The 22,345-nt window shown below is 39.4% G+C and overlaps 5 protein-coding genes across 5 annotated transcripts in view; all 5 read right to left on the bottom strand.

Annotated features, from left to right (window-relative positions):
• Positions 1-1,125: 1,125 nt before the first annotated feature.
• Positions 1,126-22,345, bottom strand: part of LOC125772377 (uncharacterized) — a 36,569-nt gene continuing 15,349 nt past the window's right edge. The window contains exons 9-17 of the mRNA XM_049444024.1: positions 18,449-18,603; positions 18,235-18,381; positions 18,009-18,171; positions 17,870-17,936; positions 17,282-17,530; positions 17,016-17,184; positions 16,748-16,941; positions 16,146-16,626; positions 1,126-1,402 (exon numbers count right to left, since the gene is read on the bottom strand). Coding sequence (XP_049299981.1) covers positions 1,241-1,402; positions 16,146-16,626; positions 16,748-16,941; positions 17,016-17,184; positions 17,282-17,530; positions 17,870-17,936; positions 18,009-18,171; positions 18,235-18,381; positions 18,449-18,603 — 1,787 coding nt within the window. The 3' untranslated portion in view covers positions 1,126-1,240. The remainder of the gene's footprint in view (positions 1,403-16,145; positions 16,627-16,747; positions 16,942-17,015; positions 17,185-17,281; positions 17,531-17,869; positions 17,937-18,008; positions 18,172-18,234; positions 18,382-18,448; positions 18,604-22,345) is intronic.
• Positions 1,400-10,788, bottom strand: LOC125769001 (uncharacterized). Its single transcript, XM_049437365.1, has 2 exons — positions 10,631-10,788; positions 1,400-2,517 (listed from the first exon to the last, which is right to left on the bottom strand). Exon 2 carries the CDS (start codon positions 1,878-1,880, stop codon positions 1,437-1,439), a length of 444 nt encoding a protein of 147 aa, XP_049293322.1. The 5' UTR covers positions 1,881-2,517; positions 10,631-10,788; the 3' UTR covers positions 1,400-1,436.
• LOC125768996 (uncharacterized) lies at positions 3,407-5,542 on the bottom strand. Its single transcript, XM_049437360.1, has 6 exons — positions 4,713-5,542; positions 4,499-4,645; positions 4,273-4,435; positions 4,069-4,200; positions 3,811-4,004; positions 3,407-3,718 (listed from the first exon to the last, which is right to left on the bottom strand). The coding sequence occupies exons 1-6, from the start codon at positions 4,848-4,850 to the stop codon at positions 3,461-3,463; spliced, it is 1,032 nt and encodes a 343-aa protein (XP_049293317.1). The 5' UTR covers positions 4,851-5,542; the 3' UTR covers positions 3,407-3,460.
• Positions 8,220-10,074, bottom strand: LOC125769000 (O-acyltransferase like protein-like). Its single transcript, XM_049437364.1, has 2 exons — positions 9,496-10,074; positions 8,220-9,419 (listed from the first exon to the last, which is right to left on the bottom strand). Exons 1-2 carry the CDS (start codon positions 9,895-9,897, stop codon positions 9,291-9,293), a joined length of 531 nt encoding a protein of 176 aa, XP_049293321.1. The 5' UTR covers positions 9,898-10,074; the 3' UTR covers positions 8,220-9,290.
• LOC125768997 (uncharacterized) lies at positions 17,779-19,170 on the bottom strand. The gene is made up of 5 exons (XM_049437361.1): positions 18,934-19,170; positions 18,449-18,603; positions 18,235-18,381; positions 18,009-18,171; positions 17,779-17,936 (listed from the first exon to the last, which is right to left on the bottom strand). The coding sequence occupies exons 1-5, from the start codon at positions 19,007-19,009 to the stop codon at positions 17,794-17,796; spliced, it is 684 nt and encodes a 227-aa protein (XP_049293318.1). The 5' UTR covers positions 19,010-19,170; the 3' UTR covers positions 17,779-17,793.

The following is a 22,345-nucleotide window of genomic DNA, read 5'->3' as shown; positions in this document are numbered from 1 at the left end:
CCTATTTTCAGCAATCTGCAAAATGATGATGAACCTCACAGCCGAAATAGGTCAAGAGGGTTCAAAGAAGAAGTGCAATGATAGGAAATGTAGTCACACAAATCCTTGTCATGCTCTGGTACATATAGCGAACGTTAATTAGTTGAAAAAGTTGTGCACGAATAACCGTGATTCTGTATGTATATGTCCTTGAGAGTGTTACCGATTGCGTCTCAAAAGTTTACCGGAGTGTGTTATTGAAAAAATGACGAACTGAAATGATAAATGGCTATAAGGAAATTGAAATTCTATCAATTTTTTTTTCCTGAATATAACTTTCGTTTTATTTTGCACATCGATAGTTGAATACAATTTATTGGATTGTTTCAGTGAGAATTTAAAACCCAAAAGAATAAATTGTGATATTTCATCCAACATGGCCCTAAAACCATTTGCGTCATTCAAATACTGTACATAAATTGATCACGTGAATGGTAGCTATTGTTCAAAGTTTAGAACCGACAGTTCGTCAGTTAAGAGTTCACACAATTCCTGCGTAAACCATCCTAGTCTAGCGAATAACGGAAACTATGGATCTTGGGACATTATAATACCATCTAAAAAAAACCTGTTTTTACCCGCACACTATAACTGCGTGCATCTTTTCTCGATGAAATCGTGGAAGATGAGAAAAATATCATCCGTTCAATTTGGCAAGGTTTGTTGTCTGCTGTTGCGTTGCTGTCGTTTGAAGGCGACATCGGTTTGATATCGGTCTAGACTTTATTGCCGGGATTTTGCAGCATACCGAACGAATGAACCAATAAGAAAACTCAATTCCCATGACGTCAAACTGAGAACTCGGGAGAAAGTTGTTTTGTGTTTCGCTTTTTTAAGGCTTTTTTATTTTGTTTTATCTTCTCATTTATTTAGCTTTTTGCAGACACGAAGTAACGTTCTGGAATGGCTGGTATGCTGATGAAAACAACAGAAATTACTTTTGCTGGTATCAGTTTCCACAATTAAAAAAATTATTTAATAAGAAGTTTTTTTTAGACATCTATGCAAATAGAACTGTCTAAAAGAAGCATTTTAAACTAAAACGATTATTTTTATTCTTCGTACCGTCCTAATACCCTTACAATTCATTTTTCTTTTGTTCTCCATCCGGGGTAAATGTAGTTTCGCCTTGATTGGCGTGACTTTCCTCATCAATGCGGTTCGACTTTGGTTCTATAAGAAATAGTGACGTTTTATGGTACTACAAAAAAAGAGTTTCCATATGTTTAGAATTTAAATCGTTCCTACCTTTAAAACTTCCAAACACTTGATTCTGCAATGCGGATGTTGGTAATTCTAGCAGCAAACAAAGAAGCAACGATATCAAACAGGACATCACCGTCGCCCCAAACACTAAGGAAAGCTACAAAAGGAAGAAAGAAAATAGCATATGCGTATCATTTTCTAACTGCCTTAACCTCATCAGTTCCTTCCGTTACCGTGAGTGTATCGCTATAATAAACCGGTCCACGCGTGCTGACAAACATGTAGCGCATCACGAATGGATGAATCAGGTAGGCACCATACGTCAAGCGGCCCAACGGTTCGAAAAACGGATAGTTCAACATTCGCTGCAGTACACCGTTAACACCGTAGATCGAGCCTAGAAGAATGATTCCAATTCCGATGCCAAAAAGGTTCTTGGAGATGACAAAATAAATCGACATCCATACGGATGGAGTTTCGAAGTCATTCACGTAGAACATGTACGACGGTAGCATCGAAAGTGGAAGGCTACAAAGCGTTACGTACCACACGGTACGAAACGTTTTACTTTTGGCGAGATTTATCGAACGTTTGTGAAGCTCCGTATAGATAACTCCGCTCAGGATGCCCAGCATATAGTTGCCAAAGTTAATGTGCGTAGGTATGTAGGCTTGCAGGTAAAACTTGTCGTACCAAAGGATATATCGTTGAGCTCTATGATTGGGGAGCAGCAGAGTAAGACAATTTTGACATTTTAGAATAATGATTTTAGGTTTTACAATCAGAGGCTTGATAATTTTCTGCTACGAAATATATTTATTTAAGGATAACTTACTCCAATGTAACCACAAACACTCCCTCCAGCTTTTGGTAGTAGATGAAAAAAGCTGGCACGACGTAGGCTGCAACGAGCACAGCCGACAAAATGGCGATCTTTGCACGAGGATAGTTGACGATCGCTATCAACACGATCAGTGCTACGATGAATACTTGGAATTCGGCACCAAGATACCATCCTTGTTGTACACACTGTCAAGAATGTAATCAAGTGTAATTTATTTACTTTCATGTTCACGTTCAAGTTAACTAATCCACTTTCTTACCGGTTCGTCAGGATGCACGTAGTTGTTGATGTACAGCAAGTTCGTCCACCAATTGCGTCGGCAGAATGTTTGTTCCGTTTCGGCACCCCAACGCCACAATGGCCCCGTTTGCAGCTTAAGTAGCCACGTGGCATGTAGTAAGATCACAAATGCATATACTGGTGTTAATCTAAATAAAATTATTTGTCAGTTAGTTGAATTTTTGCACGGTTTTTCGATTTAATTTGGGTTGGCTCCAAACTCTTCCTGTTTAGCGGACTCAATTTTTGGATAGCAAAAGGTTTTTTTGATTACTTGAATTGATGTATTTTACCAGCAGCAATTGATTTTAACACTGCAGTTTGTTCGAGGTTCGTGTTTATAACTGTTCAAAATTGAGTTGCATTTTGTTTGAATGAGCTTGTGTATATATTTGGAAGCGTTTTGTTAGTATAAATGTTGAACGCAGTTATGCGAAATATAGTTTACTTATTAAACTAAAATTTACCAAACTTGATTTGGGTGTAGTGTTTCAATTAGAGGTGCAAATACTAATTCTTTAAAGTGAGTGAGTCATTCTGAATGAGTGACTCATATGAATGAGTTGTATCTGCGATTGACTCTTTATTAAAAGTTATTCTTAAATATCAAATTGTTGCTGAGGGGGAGGGATTTTGTTAGCTTCGCTCTTGAAAGAGTGAAATATCACTTAGGAATGACTCATTTGACTCGTAAAAGTGTCATTTGACTCTTCAAAGAGTGAGTCAAAGGTCGCCTCAAAGAGCTATGACTCTTTCAAATGTCATGAGTGGTACCTTTTTAATGAGTGATACCACTATTTCATGAGTGAAAAAACATGTTTTTCATGTTTTTTTTTAATTATTCGTTATTTAAATTTCTTTGAATGAGTTACACTGCAAAGGAATTATAATAACTCTTTATGGAGATAAACTCACTCATCAGAAAGACTTCATTCACTCATTTGTTTTTACTACGTTTGTGCATCTCCAGTGTCAATGTATGAATGTAACGACTAACACTACTAGAAGTGTTCGCACAGGGGTTCACAGGGGATAAGCTCGAGCCTTAAAAGCTGTGGAAATACATTGTTCCTAGTCATAAATCCAGCGCACCTAATAAAAAACGCAGCTAAAATTACAACCCGAAATACAGGGTTTTCCTTCTTCCAGAAGAGATTTTCCTTTAATTCTTACCCACCTTATGTACCGATAAAGAATTGCCACCGGAACGTAAAAGAAGCTAACCCGACCCTTTCGTCTTTCCGCCAAACTCATAACCTGTATCGCCAGCAGTGTTCCACTCATCGCGAGAAATGTTTGCGTGATCTGCACACCGTTCGTGAGAATCATGCTAAAGATATTGTGCATCATCTTGCATAAACAAAGGCGCAAAGCGAAAAATCGATCAGTCCAGCAGGAGAACATTCTACTACGAGTGTCAATACTACTAAAAGATTACTTACTTTCTCCAGTTTTTCCGAATGGGTGGTCGGTGTGACGGCAAGCAATAGTGCAGCATGGCCAAAGATAACGAATGACATTGTGATAAATCGAAACGCCTGAAAGAAACGTAACTTTTGATGCGTTTCATCTCGCGTACGGGACGTTAAGCGGTACCAGTTGCGCTGTATGGAGAACGACACCCAAACCATTTTACCTTAGTTGGAAAAGGAATATTATATCGATGAGATATTCAACTGAACGTTACATTTAATTCTTACGTTTACTATCGAGCGCTTGTTTGTAATGTTCCGAGTTGAGTTTGTAGTTGATCGAGCTGTCGTACCATGACGAAAGGATCACGCAGCTTACGAGCAGACAAAGAATAATCAAGAACGAGATATCAAGTGCATCTAAAAGCGGGAAAATCACGTACCAATCATGAGCATTCAATTAGTTGTCAAGTTTGAGACACACCCACATACCTATAACAGTCTCATCGGATGATTTATCGCACGTCAGTATCTCTGTGTAGGCCAGCAAACCATACGTTGCATTCAGCTCCTTGTTGATGCAAATTTCCACCACGTCCGCATACACTTCCCGATCGGTGGCAGCATTTTCCAAGATACCATCCTCGAATTTGTACTACAAAAAAACGTCGAATTTATTACACCCAGCTATTTCCCAATGAAGTCATAATTACCGTACCCTAACATCAATCGGGAACTTTTCCACCGTTAGCCCTTTCCTCGCCTGGGGTGATAGGTTTTCGATCGCTTTTTGACACTTTTTTATACATACGCCCCATTTCAGCACTTGATGATTATAGTGGCGCTTATAGTCGCTGGAGAATTCCTACAGAAAAAATACAAACGGGATTAATATAGCTTAATGTCTGCTTCACTGATCTCCTCTTGTATACCTCGATCAATCTCCAAAGCTCGGAACGATTGTCCGGTTTCACTACGACTGCACTGGTACAGTACACACCGGCCGGTTCATTCGGTCCAGAGGATTGAAGACACTCGTCATAATCATCCATCTGCCACAGCTTTGGCATACGGTGGTACTGAGACACTGTTTATGTGGAAGTTGAAACGTTTTTTTTTCGTTCATCCATCGCATGGTTACAGGACAAGGCAAGGGTTGATGGTGGTAAATGTGGAGGTCAATTATGTCGTAATAGAATTAGCAAAAAGAAAAGATAGTGTGTGTTCAGATGACATTAAAACATATATCACTCGTCTCAAGGTTTGTTTTTTATCGAGTGAAGGTTAAATTCGTGTTTGTTGTGAAAAACAAGCGCATTTGTGCCAAACACCATTTCGTCTTCAACAGAAAGTGCTACAAATTGAAAGTGTAATAATAATGGGTTCTTTTTTCTAACGAAATGCTTTAATATTCTCACTTTCAACCAGTGGCAAATGTTTTCTAGCAATATTTTGGTGTAGCTTTAGAAAATTTAAAATTCGAACAAACTATAAATGTAATCCTTTTAAGCTCATTATATTTACATTTCGTAAAATATCAAAACTGTGATAAAGCAATTAAATGTAGCACATATTTTTTTAACTATTTTAAAATTCCAAATTGTTCGTAAAATCTTTTTCGACTTTCTATTTCATGTTTCGAAAGTGAATTATTATTCCATTTTCATCACGCTGCAAACTTTTATTAAAGATATGGAAGACAAGAAGAAGTTTATGTGAATTTCTGTTACTTGACCTTTACTGAAGCAAAAGTGACATTCTTAAGCACAGCATTTAATTACTTTTCGATTGATAAATAGAGTAAAAATGTATTAACAATTGTAACAGTTAGTAAGATATATCAGCAACTTTAAATAATGACTATTCTGAATACTGTTGAATTCCCGGTGCGATGCAACATAAAGATAATAAAATATCTTCAACATTGTAATTAGAATTTATCAATTCTTCATTTCTTTCAGAACCACTTACTTTCAATGAATTCTCCTGTAATGGACACTATGTATAAGATACACAACACACTTAGCACATGGTAAAAGCTCCCCATTTTCCCCAAGTTCCTATCCTAATTATATCACAAAATTATAGCTAGTTGGCCCAGCTGCCCTATTTCAAATCCGATGCTACACTTTCAACAGCACAACCAAAACTAAACTATCAAAATCTGACTAAAATTCGCCTCAGTTAAACTGACGTCGGTTGTGATGGTGTTAAATGTTCAGTTTGTTTTTTGCTTTATTCCATAAAATGACGTTGAAAGTCCTTCCATGTAAATGGCACCCGGCTTAACTTGGGCAGTAAGTCGTTCGGCGTTCCAATGTCGTCATGAGTAGGTATGATGATCTTAGACCATTTATCTTATGGTTTTGTTACTAGCACTAGCAGTTTGAAAAGCAGCAAAAAATTAAGATACTTTTTTTGCAGCCATGCTTGTCGAAGTTATGTTTATTTATTTATATTACATGATCACGGCTTTAGCTGTATTGTGAGCCACAGAGGGCTGAAGTGATTACAATTTTCATAACACATTTCCTCCCTGTCAATAGCCTTATCCCGGGCATACTCGGTTGTAGATGTCTTTTGCTGTGGTTGTAGTTGTTGGTGGTGTTGTTGTTGAGTGCAGAGTGTTAGTGTCTTATTTCGTTTTGTGCTTGGGCTATGCAGTTCTGTTGTTTCATTGTGATTTGGTGGTGATGAGTTAGATGTCGGGTCTGCGCGGCTGGTGTAGTGAACCAATGGCGATCTAGTCGTAGATACGGGACTGTAATAGAACAAACAACAGTTAGAATCTTGAGGACAACACAGAACACCCGGTCTGCCTCTTCTACGACTGTTTCCTCAACGGCTTGGCTAAGGCACTACAACAACAAAAAACATATATAGACGGATACAACACAACGGATAACAATAGATGTAGGAGGAACGGGAAGGAGGCAAAATTTGGATAGGATTCAAAGGAGAATACTTCATGTACTTCAGGTCCCCGCAAGCCAAAACATCTCGAATCGGTGTATCCGGCTGTCTGCCGATGGCCTCAACTGCGCTTATCAAGCAGGATTTCGCGACTTCAAATTCCATTCCAGACCACAGAAGGCGATCCACATCGTGGAATCCAAAGCCACAGATTTTCGTCTGAGCCAGATTAATACGCTGTAGATGTGCATCCAGAGCAAAATGATTCGACATGAGTCGAGACATCATCCGAATGAATGCATGATCTACAGAGAACCCACCGAACCAAGGCCGCAGCGACACTTGCGGAGAGACCGCGAAAAGGAACCGCCCGAGTTCGTCCGCTTCCCACATGTTCTGCCAGCGAAACAGGAAAAGTTGCTGTGCGTAACGAAGGAACTCTTGGGATGAGATGTATCGGTCATAAAATGCGTCCTCTCTGACGCCTGTTTTGGCCAGTGAGTCTGCCTTTTCATTGCCGGGAATTCCACAATGAGAAGGAACCCATATTAGCGAGCCAAGCAACTAGATAATTTTTACAATAAAAAAGTCTTGACTCTTAACTGCCCATGGAGTTTTCAGTGCCTCAATAGCGCTAAGGCGCTATTTATCACTAGAAATGAAGTACTGGTCAGGGCGCTCGCTTCAATTCACTGCTTATTAGTACTTATTATAGTACTTATTCACGAACATGCCGGGCACTACCCTCGAGCGTAGATCATTAGGTATGACCTTTATGATGACCTCACGCACCTTGATTTTCTCATTTGATACTGAAGAACGGACTAGAAGCCGCAGCGACAGCATTTCAAAACGTAATCTTAGCGGCATCACTCCGGTGATCACCTTTAGGGACATGTTGTGTGTTGATTTCATGCTCCCCAGTGCGAGTCTAAGACTATCGTCCTGAATTCTCTCCAGTTTAAGTATCTGCGTATTGGATGCCCAATGAAACAATACGGATAACACCGTAGTCTTATATAGTAGCAGGACATCTGTTGGGTGTGCGCCCCACCAGAATCCTCTGGCTATCCTTAGAAAGTTGATTCTTTTCAAGCACTTTTTAATAAGGTATGCAATATGAGTGCTCCAGTTTAATCTCGAGTTGAACCATACACCAAGGTATCGGAAGTTGTCGGTGATTGATATCTTTTCCCCATAAAGACATCAATGTTGGAGTCATATAGTTCCTTCTCCCTATTTTTATCAGTGTCGATAAAGGGAGAAAAGACTACCATTTCAGTTTTCGTTGCAGAAAACTTGATACCAAGGTTTGCAGACCACTAGGTAAGGTAATCCTGTAGGTTTACAGGTTGTAAAGCCTGTTATATTTCGGCGGCGGCCCTGCTTGCGACTGATATGACACCGTCGTCTGCCAATTGTCTAAAGCTACAGTTTGGCGCTAGATAAGAATCTATTTCGCTCACATACAAAATATATAACAGGCTCAAACAGGGCCCTTGTGCTAGTCCGTGGAAGCTGGTTCGTTTCAATTGTTCGTGACCATTGTTAAAACTCATAGCTTTTTCCGACAAAAAATTGAACAAGAAGTTATTCAATTTTGTCCCTAGCCCCCAGTTTGCAATTTTTGACTCAGTTTGTGTGGAGAATCTGAATCAAATGCCCCCTGTATATCTAGAAAAATAGACCCCATGTTTTGCTTGCCCATCATTGTTAAAATGCCATTGAATTTATCTACCATGTAATGTTATCAAGGAAAAAACAAATATATCACCTATTCAATTTGGCATGGTATGTTGTCTGCTGTTGCGTTGCTGTGGTTTGTGGACAGCGTCGATTTGAAGTCGCGGCGTAAGGACAGTTGATTATTTTCCTCAAACTTCCTTTTTTTTATTCACATATTCGATTAATTTCACATATCTAGAAATTTTCACACATATTTCGACTAACTATAAACTGAGGGTATCGAGACTCATGTCTCAAAAATTTTAATCTTGGTCTCAAAAATTCATCCAAGAAGGAGCATTGAAGATTATTTTCGTTCATAATTTTCCTCATCATTCTATATCTACTCTACTCTATGACATTCTTTTACTTTGTGCTTTGGGGTTACTGTTTTTCCACAAAAATCGCATCCAGGATTATTTTCTACTTTCCATTCATGTAGCTTTTCTCTAGGATCTTTCTATTGACTAGAGCGTAAAATTTATTTCTCTCATACGCCAAATATTGGACCACATTTCACATTTGGTTCCATGATGACTATATTTGGCAGTAGTAACTGTTCGAAGGCAATCTTATTTATAAAAAAACACGTCTTAAATCCAAAGTATTCGTTATCTTTTCTAGGTTTTGAGTTCTAAGGAAATTCTTATTGTTCACCGAAGAAAACATCGCTTAAAAACTAAAAGGAATTATTTTTATTCTTCAAACAGCCCTAATACACTTGCAGTTGTCTTTTCTTTTCTTCTAATGCGGACGTAGATGTTTAGGATTGATTGGTTGTACTTTCCTCATCAATGCGGTTCGGTTTTGGTTCTGTAAGAAGAGACGTTTTATGGTATTACGAAAATGAGTTATTGTTTTTTTTTTAAATTTTAATCGTTCCTACCTTTAAGACTTCCAAACACTTGATTCTGCAATGCGGATCTTGGTAGCTCTAGCAGTAAACAAAGAAACAATGACATCAAATAGGAGATCACCGTCGCCCCAAACACTAAGGAAAGCTTCAAAAGGAAGAAAGAAAATAGCATATGAGTATCATTTTCTAACTGCCTTAACCTCATCAGTTCCTTCCGTTACCGTGAGTGTATCGCTATAATAAACCGGTCCACGCGTGCTGACAAACATGTAGCGCATCACGAATGGATGAATCAGGTAGGCACCATACGTCAAGCGGCCCAACGGTTCGAAAAACGGATAGTTCAACATTCGCTGAAGTACACCGTTAACACCGTAGATCGAGCCTAGAAGAATGATTCCAATTCCGATGCCAAAAAGGTTCTTCGAGATGACAAAAGAAATCGCCATCCATACGGATGGAGTTTCGAAGTCATTCACGTAGAACATGTACGACGGTAGCATCGAAAGTGGAAGGCTACAAAGCGTTACGTACCACACGGTACGAAACGTTTTACTTTTGGCGAGATTTATCGAACGTTTCTGAAGCTCCGTAAAGATGACTCCGCTCAGGACGCCCATCATATAGTTGCCAAAGTTAATGTGCGTAGGTATGTAGGCTTGCAGGTAAAACTTGTCGTACCAAAGGATATATCGTTGAGCTCTATGATTGGGGAGCAGCAGAGTAAGACAATTTTGACATTTTAGAATAATGATTTTAGGTTTTACAATCAGAGGCTTGATAATTTTCTGCTACGAAATATATTTATTTAAGGATAACTTACTCCAATGTAACCACAAACACTCCCTCCAGCTTTTGGTAGTAGATGAAAAAAGCTGGCACGACGTAGGCTGCAACGAGCACAGCCGACAAAATGGCGATCTTTGCACGAGGATAGTTGACGATCGCTATCAACACGATCAGTGTTACGATGAATGCTTGGAATTCGGCACCAAGATACCATCCTTGTTGAACACACTGTCAAGAATGTAATGAAGTGTAATTTCTTTACTTTCATGTTCACGTTCAAGTTAACTAATCCACTCTCTTACCGGTTCGTCAGGATGCACGTAGTTGTTGATGTACAGCAAGTTCGTCCACCAATTGCGTCGGCAGAATGTTTGTTCCGTTTCGGCAACCCATCGCCACAATGGCCCCGTTTGCAGCTTAAGTAGCCACGTGGCATGTAGTAAGATCACAAATGCATATACTGGTGTTAATCTAAATAAAATTATTTTTTTATATTAAAAATTTATTTCTTAAATTAAAGTTCAGTCAGCTGATCTTTAATTACATTTCTTTTTAACTCTCACCCACCTGATGTATCGTTTGAGAATTGCCACCGGAACGTAAAAGAAGCTAACACTACCCCTTCGTCTTTCCGCCAAACTCATAACCTGTATCGCCAGCAGTGTTCCACTCATCGCGAGAAATATTTGCGTGATCTGCGCACCGTTCATGAGAATCATGCTAAAGATATTGTGCGGTATCTTGCTTAAACAAACGCGCAAATCGAAAAATCGATCAGTCCAGCAGGAGAACATTCTACTACGAGTGTCAATACTACTAAAAGATTACTTACTTTCTCCAGTTTTTCCGAATGGGTGGTCGGTGTGACGGCAAGCAATAGTGCAGCATGGCCAAAGATAACGAATGACATTGTGATAAATCGAAACGCCTGAAAGCAGCGTAGCTTTTGATGCGTTTCATCTCGCGTACGGGACGTTAAGCGGTACCAGTTGCGCTGTATGGAGAACGACACCCAAACCATTTTACCTTAGTTGGAAAAGGAATATTATATCGATGAGATATTCAACTGAACGTTACATTTAATTCTTACGTTTACTATCGAGCGCTTGTTTGTAATGTTCCGAGCTGAGTTTGTAGTTGATCGAGCTGTCGTACCATGACGAAAGGATCACGCAGCTTACGAGCAGACAAAGAATAATCAAGAACGAGATATCAAGTGCATCTAAAAGCGGGAAAATCACGTACCAATCATGAGCATTTAATTAGTTGCCGAGTTTGTGACACACCCACATACCTATAACAGTCTCATCGGTTGATTTATCGCACGTCAGTATCTCTGTGTAGGCCACCAAACCATACGTTGCATTCAGCTCCTTGTTGATGCAAATTTCCACCACATCTGCATACACTTCCCGATCGATGGCAGCATTTTCCAAGATACCATCCTCGAATTTGTACTACAAAAAAACGTCGAATTTATTACACCCAGCTATTTCCCAACGAAGTCATAATTACCGTACCCTAACATCAATCGGGAACTTTTCCACCGTTAGCCCTTTCCTCGCCTGGGGTGATAGGTTTTCGATCGCTTTTTGACACTGTTTTATACATACGCCCCATTTCAGCACTTGATGATTATAGTGGCGCTTATAGTCGCTGGAGAATTCCTACAGAAAAAATACAAACTCGATTAATATAGCTTAATGTCTGCTTCACTGATCTCCTCTTGTATACCTCGATCAATCTCCAAAGCTCGGAACGATTGTCCGGTTTCACTACGACTGCACTGGTACAGTACACACCGGCCGGTTCATTCGGTCCAGAGGATTGAAGACACTCGTCATAATCATCCATCTGCCACAGCTTTGGCATACGGTGGTACTGAGACACTGATGTGGAAGTTGAAACGTTTTTTTTTCGTTCATCCATTGCATGGTTACAGGACAAGGCAAGGGTTGATGGTGGTAAATGTGGAGGTCAATTATGTCGCAATAGAATTAACAAAACAGAAAAGGTAATGTGTGTTCAAGGTTTGTTTTTATCGAGTGAAGGTTAATTTCGGTTTTGATATGAAAAATTGAAACAAGCGTTCTTCTGTTAAACACAATTTCACCATCAACATGTTCTTATACATAGATATCTTCCTTGATAAATTGAAATTAACTAACTCTGTCTCTATTATTTGAGGAACGCAATTTAATTCCATATTCCACACTTACTTTCGATAAATTCTCCTTCAATTAACACTATGCATAATATACACAGCGCACTCAACACATGGTAGAAGTTCCCCATTTTGCTTAACTTCCAATCTTATTATTTCACACAATAACAGCTACTTACGGATGTCTGTAAACCTTTGAGCGAACAAGAAGTACATAACGGTAACGATTACAATAGTCCTTTCCCTGTGGATGACCACTGTGTTATCGACAGACCTCACGATTCACCCATTAATGCATCGGACAGAACAATTTCCAGCAACCTCCCAAATATGGAAAAGTTTTTTCGATACGTGAAGAAACTTCGGGCGTTCAATACCCATGCAAAAGGCCTAAAATATACATATGAAGATGGTAGTATCAAAACATGTACCATCATACGTTGCACGCCAAGGAGAAATATCGGTGGTCACATGTCAAGGACAAACGAAAATATGCAGAAATTTTAGAAGAATGTTCATGTTGGCATTCACCGCCAGTGAAAAAAGTTATGCAGCAAACTAGCGTGAATAATAGTTGCTGAGAAGCAGAAACACCTACAACATCATCACTTCCTGATTTGCACGAAATTACACGTGGACCGGCATTAAACACATTGAGACAACACTTCGGTGGCACCACCAACACTTCGTCACAATTATGCCAGCCCGACGCTGTTCACGGAATAAACGGAATAAAGGACGTTATCACTTCACCAGTTATATCAATACAACCACCTCACAGCATCCAATCGTTTTTCCAAAGACCCCGTAGACAAGAGAAGAACCGAACAATCGAACAGATCCGAAGCATCTGACCAGCGATCCTTGCTGACAATTGGATAGAGTTACAAAATTTATACAAAATTTTGGCCTCACATTGGACGTATTGATAAAACCAGTATGAGGCGAAATGAACAACGTGTTCTTGATCGTTTGGTTTTTAGTGTGATTAAAAATGGTACAGTGAAGAACAAAAAATAGTCACTATACACTATTACAATGTTAGTGATGAAACTTTTATTTTTTATTTTCTTATATCATTTTACACTTAGATTTTCTCTTTTCATAAATCTACCACAATTTCGTAATTTTTAAATCGGGGTTTTATCGATCTTTAAAATTAGCTCCTCAAATAGTCTGCGAAGAATTAACTCATTCATGAGAGTCACTTACTCGGAGTTAACTCACATGAATGAGTTATTACTCTCATGTCTAGAGTCGACTTTCGAGTCGTGTGACATGGCTTATACAAAATGAATGAGCTTAACTCAAGCATTTATTAACTTAATTGAGATCGCCATTTCATACAGACTTACTTTCTTGGAACTCTTTCTTGCAAGACGTTAGCGTTCTAAAATGTTTTCTTCCTGTATACAATGTCGTGCTTAACATGAGCGAGACGTTGTGGAGCAGAACTAATTAATTCTTCGAATGTATCCCTACACTCATTTCCCTATGTATTGCAGAATAGACCTCTCTGATGCATGTTGACAATGCAATCAGCTTTAATTTTAGAACTCCAACTAAAACTTTTCTTAGGGCATCCGAAAAAAAATTGATCCGGCACTGTGTATACAACATGCGGTCAGGTTTAATCTTAGATCCCCAACTGCAGTTCTTTTAAAGGCCCCCGAGAAACTTGATTCGGCACTGTGTATACAACATTTTTCGGATTCGCGAATCGATCGATACTACGTTTCCGCAAACCTGCAGCCGAATTTAAGAACCACATAACCTTGACGCTATTTTCTGCTCATAGACCGTTCACGCTGCATCTTTGTCTTCCTAATATTCCACAACGTAGGAAAATCCGGACCGAGAAATGAAGAAATTATCATAAAGATGTTAGGACAGTGATTAATAAAACAATTCTTGAATGATCAATTTTACATATAATTACCACAGAAAATGTTGTTGTTTGAAGTATGTAGAGTTGTTTAGTTGTATGTTGAGTTGTTTAAAATTATGTAGAATAATTGGACAAAACAGAAACAAAACATCAAAACATGGAGAATGTGCCAAACCTTCTCCTAACCAATGTAAATGTTGTCTTAGATCAGGCTACTCACAGTTCTTAAATTTGGCATGGTTTGTTGTCTGCTATTGCTTTGCGGTTGTTTGTGAGCAGCGTCGATTTGAAGTCGCGGCGTAAGGACAGTTGAGATTTTTCCTCATACTTCCTTTTTTTTATTCACATATTCGATTAATTTCACATATCTAGAAATTTTCACGGATATTTCGACTAAGTATAAACTGAGGGTATCGAGACTCAAACTCGTGTCTCAAAATTTTAATCTTGGTCTCAAAAATTCATCCAAGAAGGAGCATTGAAGATTATTTTCGTTCATAATTTTCCTCATCATTCTATATCTACTCTACTCTATGACATTCTTTTACTTTGTGCTTTGGGGTTACTGTTTTTCCTCAAAAATCGCATCCAGGATTATTTTCTACTTTCCATTCATGTAGCTTTTCTCTAGGATCTTTCTATTGACTAGAGCGTAAAATTTATTTCTCTCATACGCCAAATATTGGACCACATTTCACATTTGGTTCCATGATGACTATATTTGGCAGTAGTAACTGTTCGAAGGCAATCCTATTTATGAAAAAAACACGTCTTAAATCCAAAGTATTCGTTATCTTTTCGAGGTTTTGAGTTCTAAGGAAATTCTTATTGTTCACCGAAGAAATCATCGCTTAAAAACTAAAAAGAATTATTTTTATTCTTCAAACAGTCCTAATACACTTGCAGTTGTCTTTTCTTTTCTTCTAATGCGGACGTAGATGTTTAGGATTGTTAACGGCCAAACCCAGGCCAGGCCACGCGAAGGAGAGGCCTTCCTAGTCATTAGTTTAACCGTAAAACAGGATAGTTGAGTTTCTGACCAAAACGGGGTTACTGTCGCCAATTGTTCATTAAACTTCCCGCTAGTGTTCTCGGTACGTAGGAACCTATACTGCGAAAGTGGAACAATCCGGTAATAGCAACTTTTCGGATGGGTCAGAAGACTCGGGTGAGAATCAACGCAAAGCCTTAGGATAGATCAAGAAAATTCAATTGAAAGTCGAGACGTTCTCCATTCAAGTTCTGAATTAAATCTGATTTTATAAACAAATTTCTTGAGCTTATATACTAACAATGTTTGAAAGTGTTTGTGTATTATTTATGCGTATACGCCTACGCATTGTGGTGGTATTAGTAAGTTAGATCGCGTTGGTCTTTTCTAATTTTCTTCTATGTTCATCCTAAATAAACACATGGCTAGGATCTGTTTTGGTGCCTTGTCCTAAACATTTCAGTTTTATTCCACCCAACATTGAAAGCAGCCCATTGTGTTGCACATGCATTCCTTTCCCAAGCCGTTTATTGCACTTGAGACGCTTGTTCAAGTTTCCCATAGACCTCCATCGCATGACCTACGCGATGCATGATTTATTCTTATCGATGGTATCGTGAAACCGACCTTTCCAAAATTCTCTGTTTATTTCGGTCTAGCTCGGCGATCCCATGCGATAAGTTACAATTTTTAAACAAATATTCAAATCTAACGTTGCGACCGCAACAAGGATTGATTGGTTTTACTTTCCTCATCAATGCGGTTCGGTTTTGGTTCTGTAAGAAGAGACGTTTTATGGTATTACGAAAATGAGTTATTGTTTTTTTTTCAATTTTAATCGTTCCTACCTTTAAAACTTTCAATCACTTGATTCTGCAATGCGGATGTTGGTAGCTCTAGCAGCAAACAAAGAAGCAATGACATCAAACAGGACATCACCGTCGCTCCAAACACTAAGGAAAGCTACAAAAGGAAGAAAGAAAATAGCATATGAGTATCATCTTCTAACTGCCTTAACCTCATCAGATCCTTCCGTTACCGTGAGTGTATCGCTATAATAAACCGGTCCACGCGTGCTGACAAACATGTAGCGCATCACGAATAGATGAATTAGGTAGGCACCGTACGTCAACCGGCCCAACGGTTCGAAAAACGGATAGTTCAACATTCGCTGCAGTACACCGTTAACACCGTAGATCGAGCCTAGAAGAATGATTCCAATTCCGATGCCAAAAAGGTTCTTGGAGATGACAAAGTAAATCGACATCCATACGGATGGAGTTTCGTAGTCATTCACGTAGAACATGTACGACAGTAGCATCGAAAGTGGAAGGCTACAAAGCGTTACGTACCACACGGTACGAAACGTTTTACTTTTGGCGAGATTTATCGAACGTTTCTGAAGCTCCGTAAAGATGACTCCGCTCAGGACGCCCATCATATAGTTGCCAAAGTTAATGTGCGTAGGTATGTAGGCTTGCAGGAAATATTTGTCGTACCAAAAGAAGTATCGTTGAGCTCTATGATTGGGGAGCAGCAGAGTAAGACAATTTTGACATTTTAGAATAATGATTTTAGGTTTTACAATCAGAGGCTTGATAATTTTCTGCTACGAAATATATTTATTTAAGGATAACTTACTCCAATGTAACCACAAACACTCCCTCCAGCTTTTGGTAGTAGATGAAAAAAGCTGGCACGACGTAGGCTGCAACGAGCACAGCCGACAAAATGGCGATCTTTGCACGAGGATAGTTGACGATCGCAATCAACACGATCAGTGCTACGATGAATGCTGGGAATTCGGCACCAAGATACCATCCTTGCAGGACACACTGTCAAGAATGTAATCAAGTGTAATTTCTTTACTTTCATGTTCACGTTCAAGTTAACTAATCCACTTTCTTACCGGTTCGTCAGGATGCACGTAGTTGTTGATGTACAGCAAGTTCGTCCACCAATTGCGTCGGCAGAATGTTTGTTCCGTTTCGGCAAACCAACGCCACAATGGCCCCGTTTGCAGCTTAAGTAGCCACGTGGCATGTAGTAAGATCACAAATGCATATACTGGTGTTAATCTAAATAAAATTATTTTTTTTAAATTAAAAATTTATTTCTTAAATTAGAGTTCAGTCAGCTGATCTTTAATTACATTTCTTTTTAACTCTCACCCACCTGATGTATCGTTTGAGAATTGCCACCGGAACGTAAAAGAAGCTAACACGACCCCTTCGTCTTTCCGCCAAACTCATAACCTGTATCGCCAGCAGTGTTCCACTCATCGCGAGAAATGTTTGCGTGATCTGCACACCGTTCGTGAGAATCATGCTAAAGATATTGTGCATTATCTTGCATAAACAAAGGCGCAAAGCGAAAAATCGATTAGTCCAGCAGGAGAACATTTTACTACGAGTTTCAATACTACTAAAAGATTACTTACTTTTTCCAGTTTTTCCGAATGGGTGGTCGGTGTGAGGGAAAGCAATAGTGCGGCATGGCCAAAGATAACGATTGACATTGTGATAAATCGAAACGCCTGAAAGCAGCGTAGCTTTTGATGCGTTTCATCTCGCGCACGGGACGTTAAGCGGTACCAGTTGCGCTGTATGGAGAACGACACCCAAACCATTTTACCTTAGTTGGAAAAGGAATATTATATCGATGAGATATTCAACTGAACGTTACATTTAATTCTTACGTTTACTATCGATCGCTTGTTTGTAATGTTCCGAGCTGAGTTTGTAGTTGATCGAGCTGTCGTACCATGACGAAAGGATCACGCAGCTTACGAGCAGACAAAGAATAATCAAGAACGAGATATCAAGTGCATCTAAAAGCGGGAAAATCACGTACCAATCATGAGCATTCAATTAGTTGTCAAGTTTGAGACACACCCACATACCTATAACAGTCTCATCGGATGATTTATCGCACGTCAGTATCTCTGTGTAGGCCAGCAAACCATACGTTGCATTCAGCTCCTTGTTGATGCAAATTTCCACCACATCCGCATACACTTCTCGATCGATGGCAGCATTTTTCAAGATACCATCCTCGAATTTGTACTACAAAAAAACGTCGAATTTATTACACCCAGCTATTTCCCAATGAAGTCATAATTACCGTACCCTAACATCAATCGGGAACTTTTCCACCGTTAGCCCTTTCCTCGCCTGGGGTGATAGGTTTTCGATCGCTTTTTGACACTTTTTTACACATACGCCCCATTTCAGCACTTGATGATTATAGTGGCGCTTGTAGTCGCTGGAGAATTCCTACAGAAACAATACAAACGGGATTAATATAGCTTAATGTCTGCTTCACTGATCTCCTCTTGTATACCTCGATCAATCTCCAAAGCTCGGAACGATTGTCCGGTTTCAGTACGACTGCACTGGTACAGTACACACCGGCCGGTTCATTCGGTCCAGAGGATTGAAGACACTCGTCATAATCATCCATCTGCCACAGCTTCGGCATACGGTGGTACTGAGACACTGATGTGGAAGTTGAAACGTTTTTTTTTCGTTCATCCATTGCATGGTTACAGGACAAGGCAAGGGTTGATGGTGGTAAATGTGGAGGTCAATTATGTCGCAATAGAATTAACAAAACAGAAAAGGTAATGTGTGTTCAAGGTTTGTTTTTATCGAGTGAAGGTTAATTTCGGTTTTGATATGAACAATTGAAACAAGCGTTCTTCTGTTAAACACAATTTCACCATCAACATGTTCTTATACATAGATATCTTCCTTGATAAATTGAAATTAACTAACTCTGTCTCTATTATTTGAGGAACGCAATTTAATTCCATATTCCACACTTACTTTCGATAAATTCTCCTTCAATTAACACTATGCATAATATACACAGCGCACTCAGCACATGGTAGAAGTTCCCCATTTTCCTTAACTTCCAATCTTATTATTTCACACAATAACAGCTACTTACGGATGTCTGTAAACCTTTGAGCGAACAAGAAGTACATAACGGTAACGATTACAATAGTCCTTTCCCTGTGGATGACCACTGTGTTATCGTCAGACCTCACGATTCATCCATTAATGCATCGGACAGAACAATGTCCAGCAACCTCTCAAATATGGAAAAGTTTTTCGATACGTGAAGAAACTTCGGGCGTTCAATACCCATGCAAAAGGCCTAAAATATACATATGAAGATGGTAGTATCAAAACATGTACCATCATACGTTGCACGCCAAGGAGAAATATCGCTGGTCACATGTCAAGGACAAACGAAAATATGCAGAAATTTTAGAAGAATGTTCATGTTGGCATTCACCGCCAGTGAAAAAAGTTATGCAGCAAACTAGCGTGAATAATAGGTTGAGATGTGTCAGTTCTTGCTGAGAAACACCTACAACATCATCACTTCCTGATTTGCACGAAATTACACGTGGACCGGCATTAAACACATTGAGACAACACTTCGGTGGCACCACCAACACTTCGTCACAATTATGCGAGCCCGACGCTGTTCACGGAATAAACGGAATAAAGGACGTTATCACCACACCAATTTTATCAACCATCCAAACACCTCACAGCATCCAATCGTTTTTCCAAAGACCCCGTAGACAAGAGAAGAACCGAACAATCGAACAGATCCGAAGCATCTGACCAGCGATCCTTGCTGACAATTGGAGAGAGTGCCGCACAAAACTTTTGGCCTCAGTTTGGCCTTTCTTGATAAAACCAGTATAAGGCGAAATCAACGATGCGTCCTTGATCGTATGGAGTTTTGAAAGCGCTCAAAAATGGTACAGTGAAGAGCAAAAAAGTCACTGTACACTATTACAATTTTAGTGATGAAACTTTTTGAAAGTTTCGCGAATGGTTTGAGAATAAGTTTTCGAGAACTTCGCTTGGGGCCTTCGCTTGGTGACCTGTTGCGGCCAATCTTATTCGTTCTTTTCTGCTTTTCCTCGAGGGGTTTTGAGAGTTATTACCATATCATGTAGGCATAGTCATTTTTACGCGCTACACGAATTATGTTGAACACTACTGCAACGAAGAAATCGTAACGAATAAATCAATTGGGCAATGTTACCTAAAGTATAGTGTGGTAAATAAAATGGAAGTGCAGTGTGCATTTTATGAAAAAATGTATGTTATGATTCTCGACCGTATCCCGTACGCAGAACTGACTATCCTGCTACGGGTAAATAAGACCAAGGAGATCCAGAAATGTCAGAAATGATCCAATGTTGAAACTTTGGTGCCGCCGAAGGAGAAAAAGAACTAAAATCTCGCATCCTGTGACTGTGAAGTATCAGAAACCAGCAACGACAATCGGAATGCAGTCAAGATCGCTGGATCAAATATAGGCACACAAATTAGCAATAACCACATTCGCTTAATTACTTCACCACGCTTTCAAGAATGATCCAGACATTGAATATTCGGCTCATCCTAAAGTGGTCATAGGTGCCGTTGCGGATGCAACGAGAGGATTGAATGCTTTGTTTAAAATTGTAACTTACCGCATGGGATTGTTAAGCTAGACCAAAATAAACAGCGAATTTTGGAAAGGTCTGTTTTCACGATACCAACGATTGGCATTGTAAATAAATCATGCGTCAAGTAGGTCTTACGAAGGAGGTTTAAAGATTGTGTAGGAGGTCTAAGGAATTGCAAAAATAAAACAACCGACTTAAGTGCATAAATTAAGGAATACATGTGCACACACGAGACGATTTTATTCGCTTAGATGAAAAAACAGGCAGTGGTTGGAGCTATTACAAAAAAATCGATTCACTATATTTTAACGTCTGTTAGGTAAGTAGGATGAAACGCGAGTAGTTAAGTTCATTGATCTGCGCAATACATGCGGTTCCGGCTGTCAACTCCAAAAACGCTTAATACGGTTGCCAGCTAGTACAAGGTAGATAGAGAAAAAGGTGCTGTTCGGACTATGGGTCGCAACTTATTCCAACAACATTCAATTATTTGGAAGCAATAAAACTAAAATGCATTTAGGACAAGGCACAAACAGATCTTAGGATAAGCATAGAACAAAAAACGATAAGACCAACGCGATTTAACTAACTAATACCACCATAATGCGTAAGCGAATACGCACAATTAAAACACAAACACATTCAAACATTGTTAGCATATAAGCTAAAGAAATTTGTTAATAAAATCAGATTTAATTCAGAACTTGAACGGAGAACGTCTCGACTTTCAGTTGACCTTAGGCTTTGTTGCGAATCTCATCCGAGTCTTCTGCCCTCATCCGAAAAGTTACTGTTCGGATTGTTCCACTTTCGCAGCATAGGTTCACACGTACCGAGAACACTAGCGGGAAGTTTAATGAACAATTGGCGACAGTAACCTCTTTTGGGCAAAAACTCCGACTATCCTGTTAGGCGGTTAAACCAAGGGCTCGGAAGGCCTCTCCTTCACGTGGCATGGCCTGGGTTTGTCCGCTAACAGGTGCAATGAACAATGAATGTCCACTTTGTCATGCGCCCAAATTTTAACTAGAATCAAGTGGGATGCGTTAAACCTCCGGATAATTTACCGCTCCAGTCTTTGTAGAGTTTTCTTACCGACAGTGGTTCAGAATTCAAATGTTTTCCCATAATTTGTTCAAAAACTCATTGAATGTTTCTAATGAATTCTGCAGGAATAAATGTCCAGAGTTATCTATGAAATGTTTGTATTTGAAGACTAAAAAAAATATAAAAAAATGTCCACTGGCAAACAATAATTACAAAACAGATTTCAAGAGGCAAAACTAGGTTTGTGGCAGGGTAAGTTAGCCTAAAATAAAAGTAGTATAGTGACTTTTATGTTCTTCACTCAGTAGCGGGTTTAACGGTACTAAGCGGCCGCGGGGGCCGTGCTCGCAAGTGTATAAAATCAGAACTATTTTCTCAATGCAAGCAACTTCCAGGGGCCCTGTTTGCTTTGCTGCTTACGGTCCCTCACGTTCGCTTAGGGCCCTGAGTAGTTTAATACCACCGCTGTCTTCACTGTACCATTTTTGAGCACTTTCAAAACTCCATACAATCAAGGACGCATCGTTGATTTCGCCTTATACTGGTTTTATCAAGAAAGGCCAAACTGAGGCCAAAAGTTTTGTGCGGCACTCTCTCCAATTGTCAGCAAGGATCGCTGGTCAGATGCTTCGGATCTGTTCGATTGTTCGGTTCTTCTCTTGTCTACGGGGTCTTTGGAAAAACGATTGGATGCTGTGAGGTGTTTGGATGGT

Source organism: Anopheles funestus, chromosome 3RL (assembly GCF_943734845.2).
Source record: "Anopheles funestus chromosome 3RL, idAnoFuneDA-416_04, whole genome shotgun sequence".
NCBI classification, from domain to species: domain Eukaryota; kingdom Metazoa; phylum Arthropoda; class Insecta; order Diptera; family Culicidae; genus Anopheles; species Anopheles funestus.
This window is presented reverse-complemented; position numbering and strand designations above follow the sequence as displayed.

Excerpts from the sequence above, each read along its gene's own strand:
- LOC125769001 (XM_049437365.1), bottom strand. The coding sequence starts at position 1,880 with ATGCTGGGCATCCTGAGCGGAGTTATCTATACGGAGCTTCACAAACGT.
- LOC125768996 (XM_049437360.1), bottom strand. The coding sequence starts at position 4,850 with ATGCCAAAGCTGTGGCAGATGGATGATTATGACGAGTGTCTTCAATCC. Across the intron at positions 4,201-4,272 it reads ATCCGATGAGACTGTTATAG|ATGCACTTGATATCTCGTTC; the intron begins GTATGTGGGTGT and ends TCCCGCTTTTAG. Across the intron at positions 3,719-3,810 it reads ATTCGGAAAAACTGGAGAAA|ATGATGCACAATATCTTTAG; the intron begins GTAAGTAATCTT and ends TGTTTATGCAAG.
- LOC125769000 (XM_049437364.1), bottom strand. The coding sequence starts at position 9,897 with ATGATGGGCGTCCTGAGCGGAGTCATCTTTACGGAGCTTCAGAAACGT. Across the intron at positions 9,420-9,495 it reads ATTATAGCGATACACTCACG|CTTTCCTTAGTGTTTGGGGC; the intron begins GTAACGGAAGGA and ends TTCCTTTTGAAG.
- LOC125768997 (XM_049437361.1), bottom strand. The coding sequence starts at position 19,009 with ATGGGGAACTTCTACCATGTGCTGAGTGCGCTGTGTATATTATGCATA. Across the intron at positions 18,604-18,933 it reads TGAAGGAGAATTTATCGAAA|TGTCTCAGTACCACCGTATG; the intron begins GTAAGTGTGGAA and ends CTTCCACATCAG. Across the intron at positions 18,382-18,448 it reads AGCTTTGGAGATTGATCGAG|GAATTCTCCAGCGACTACAA; the intron begins GTATACAAGAGG and ends TTGTTTCTGTAG.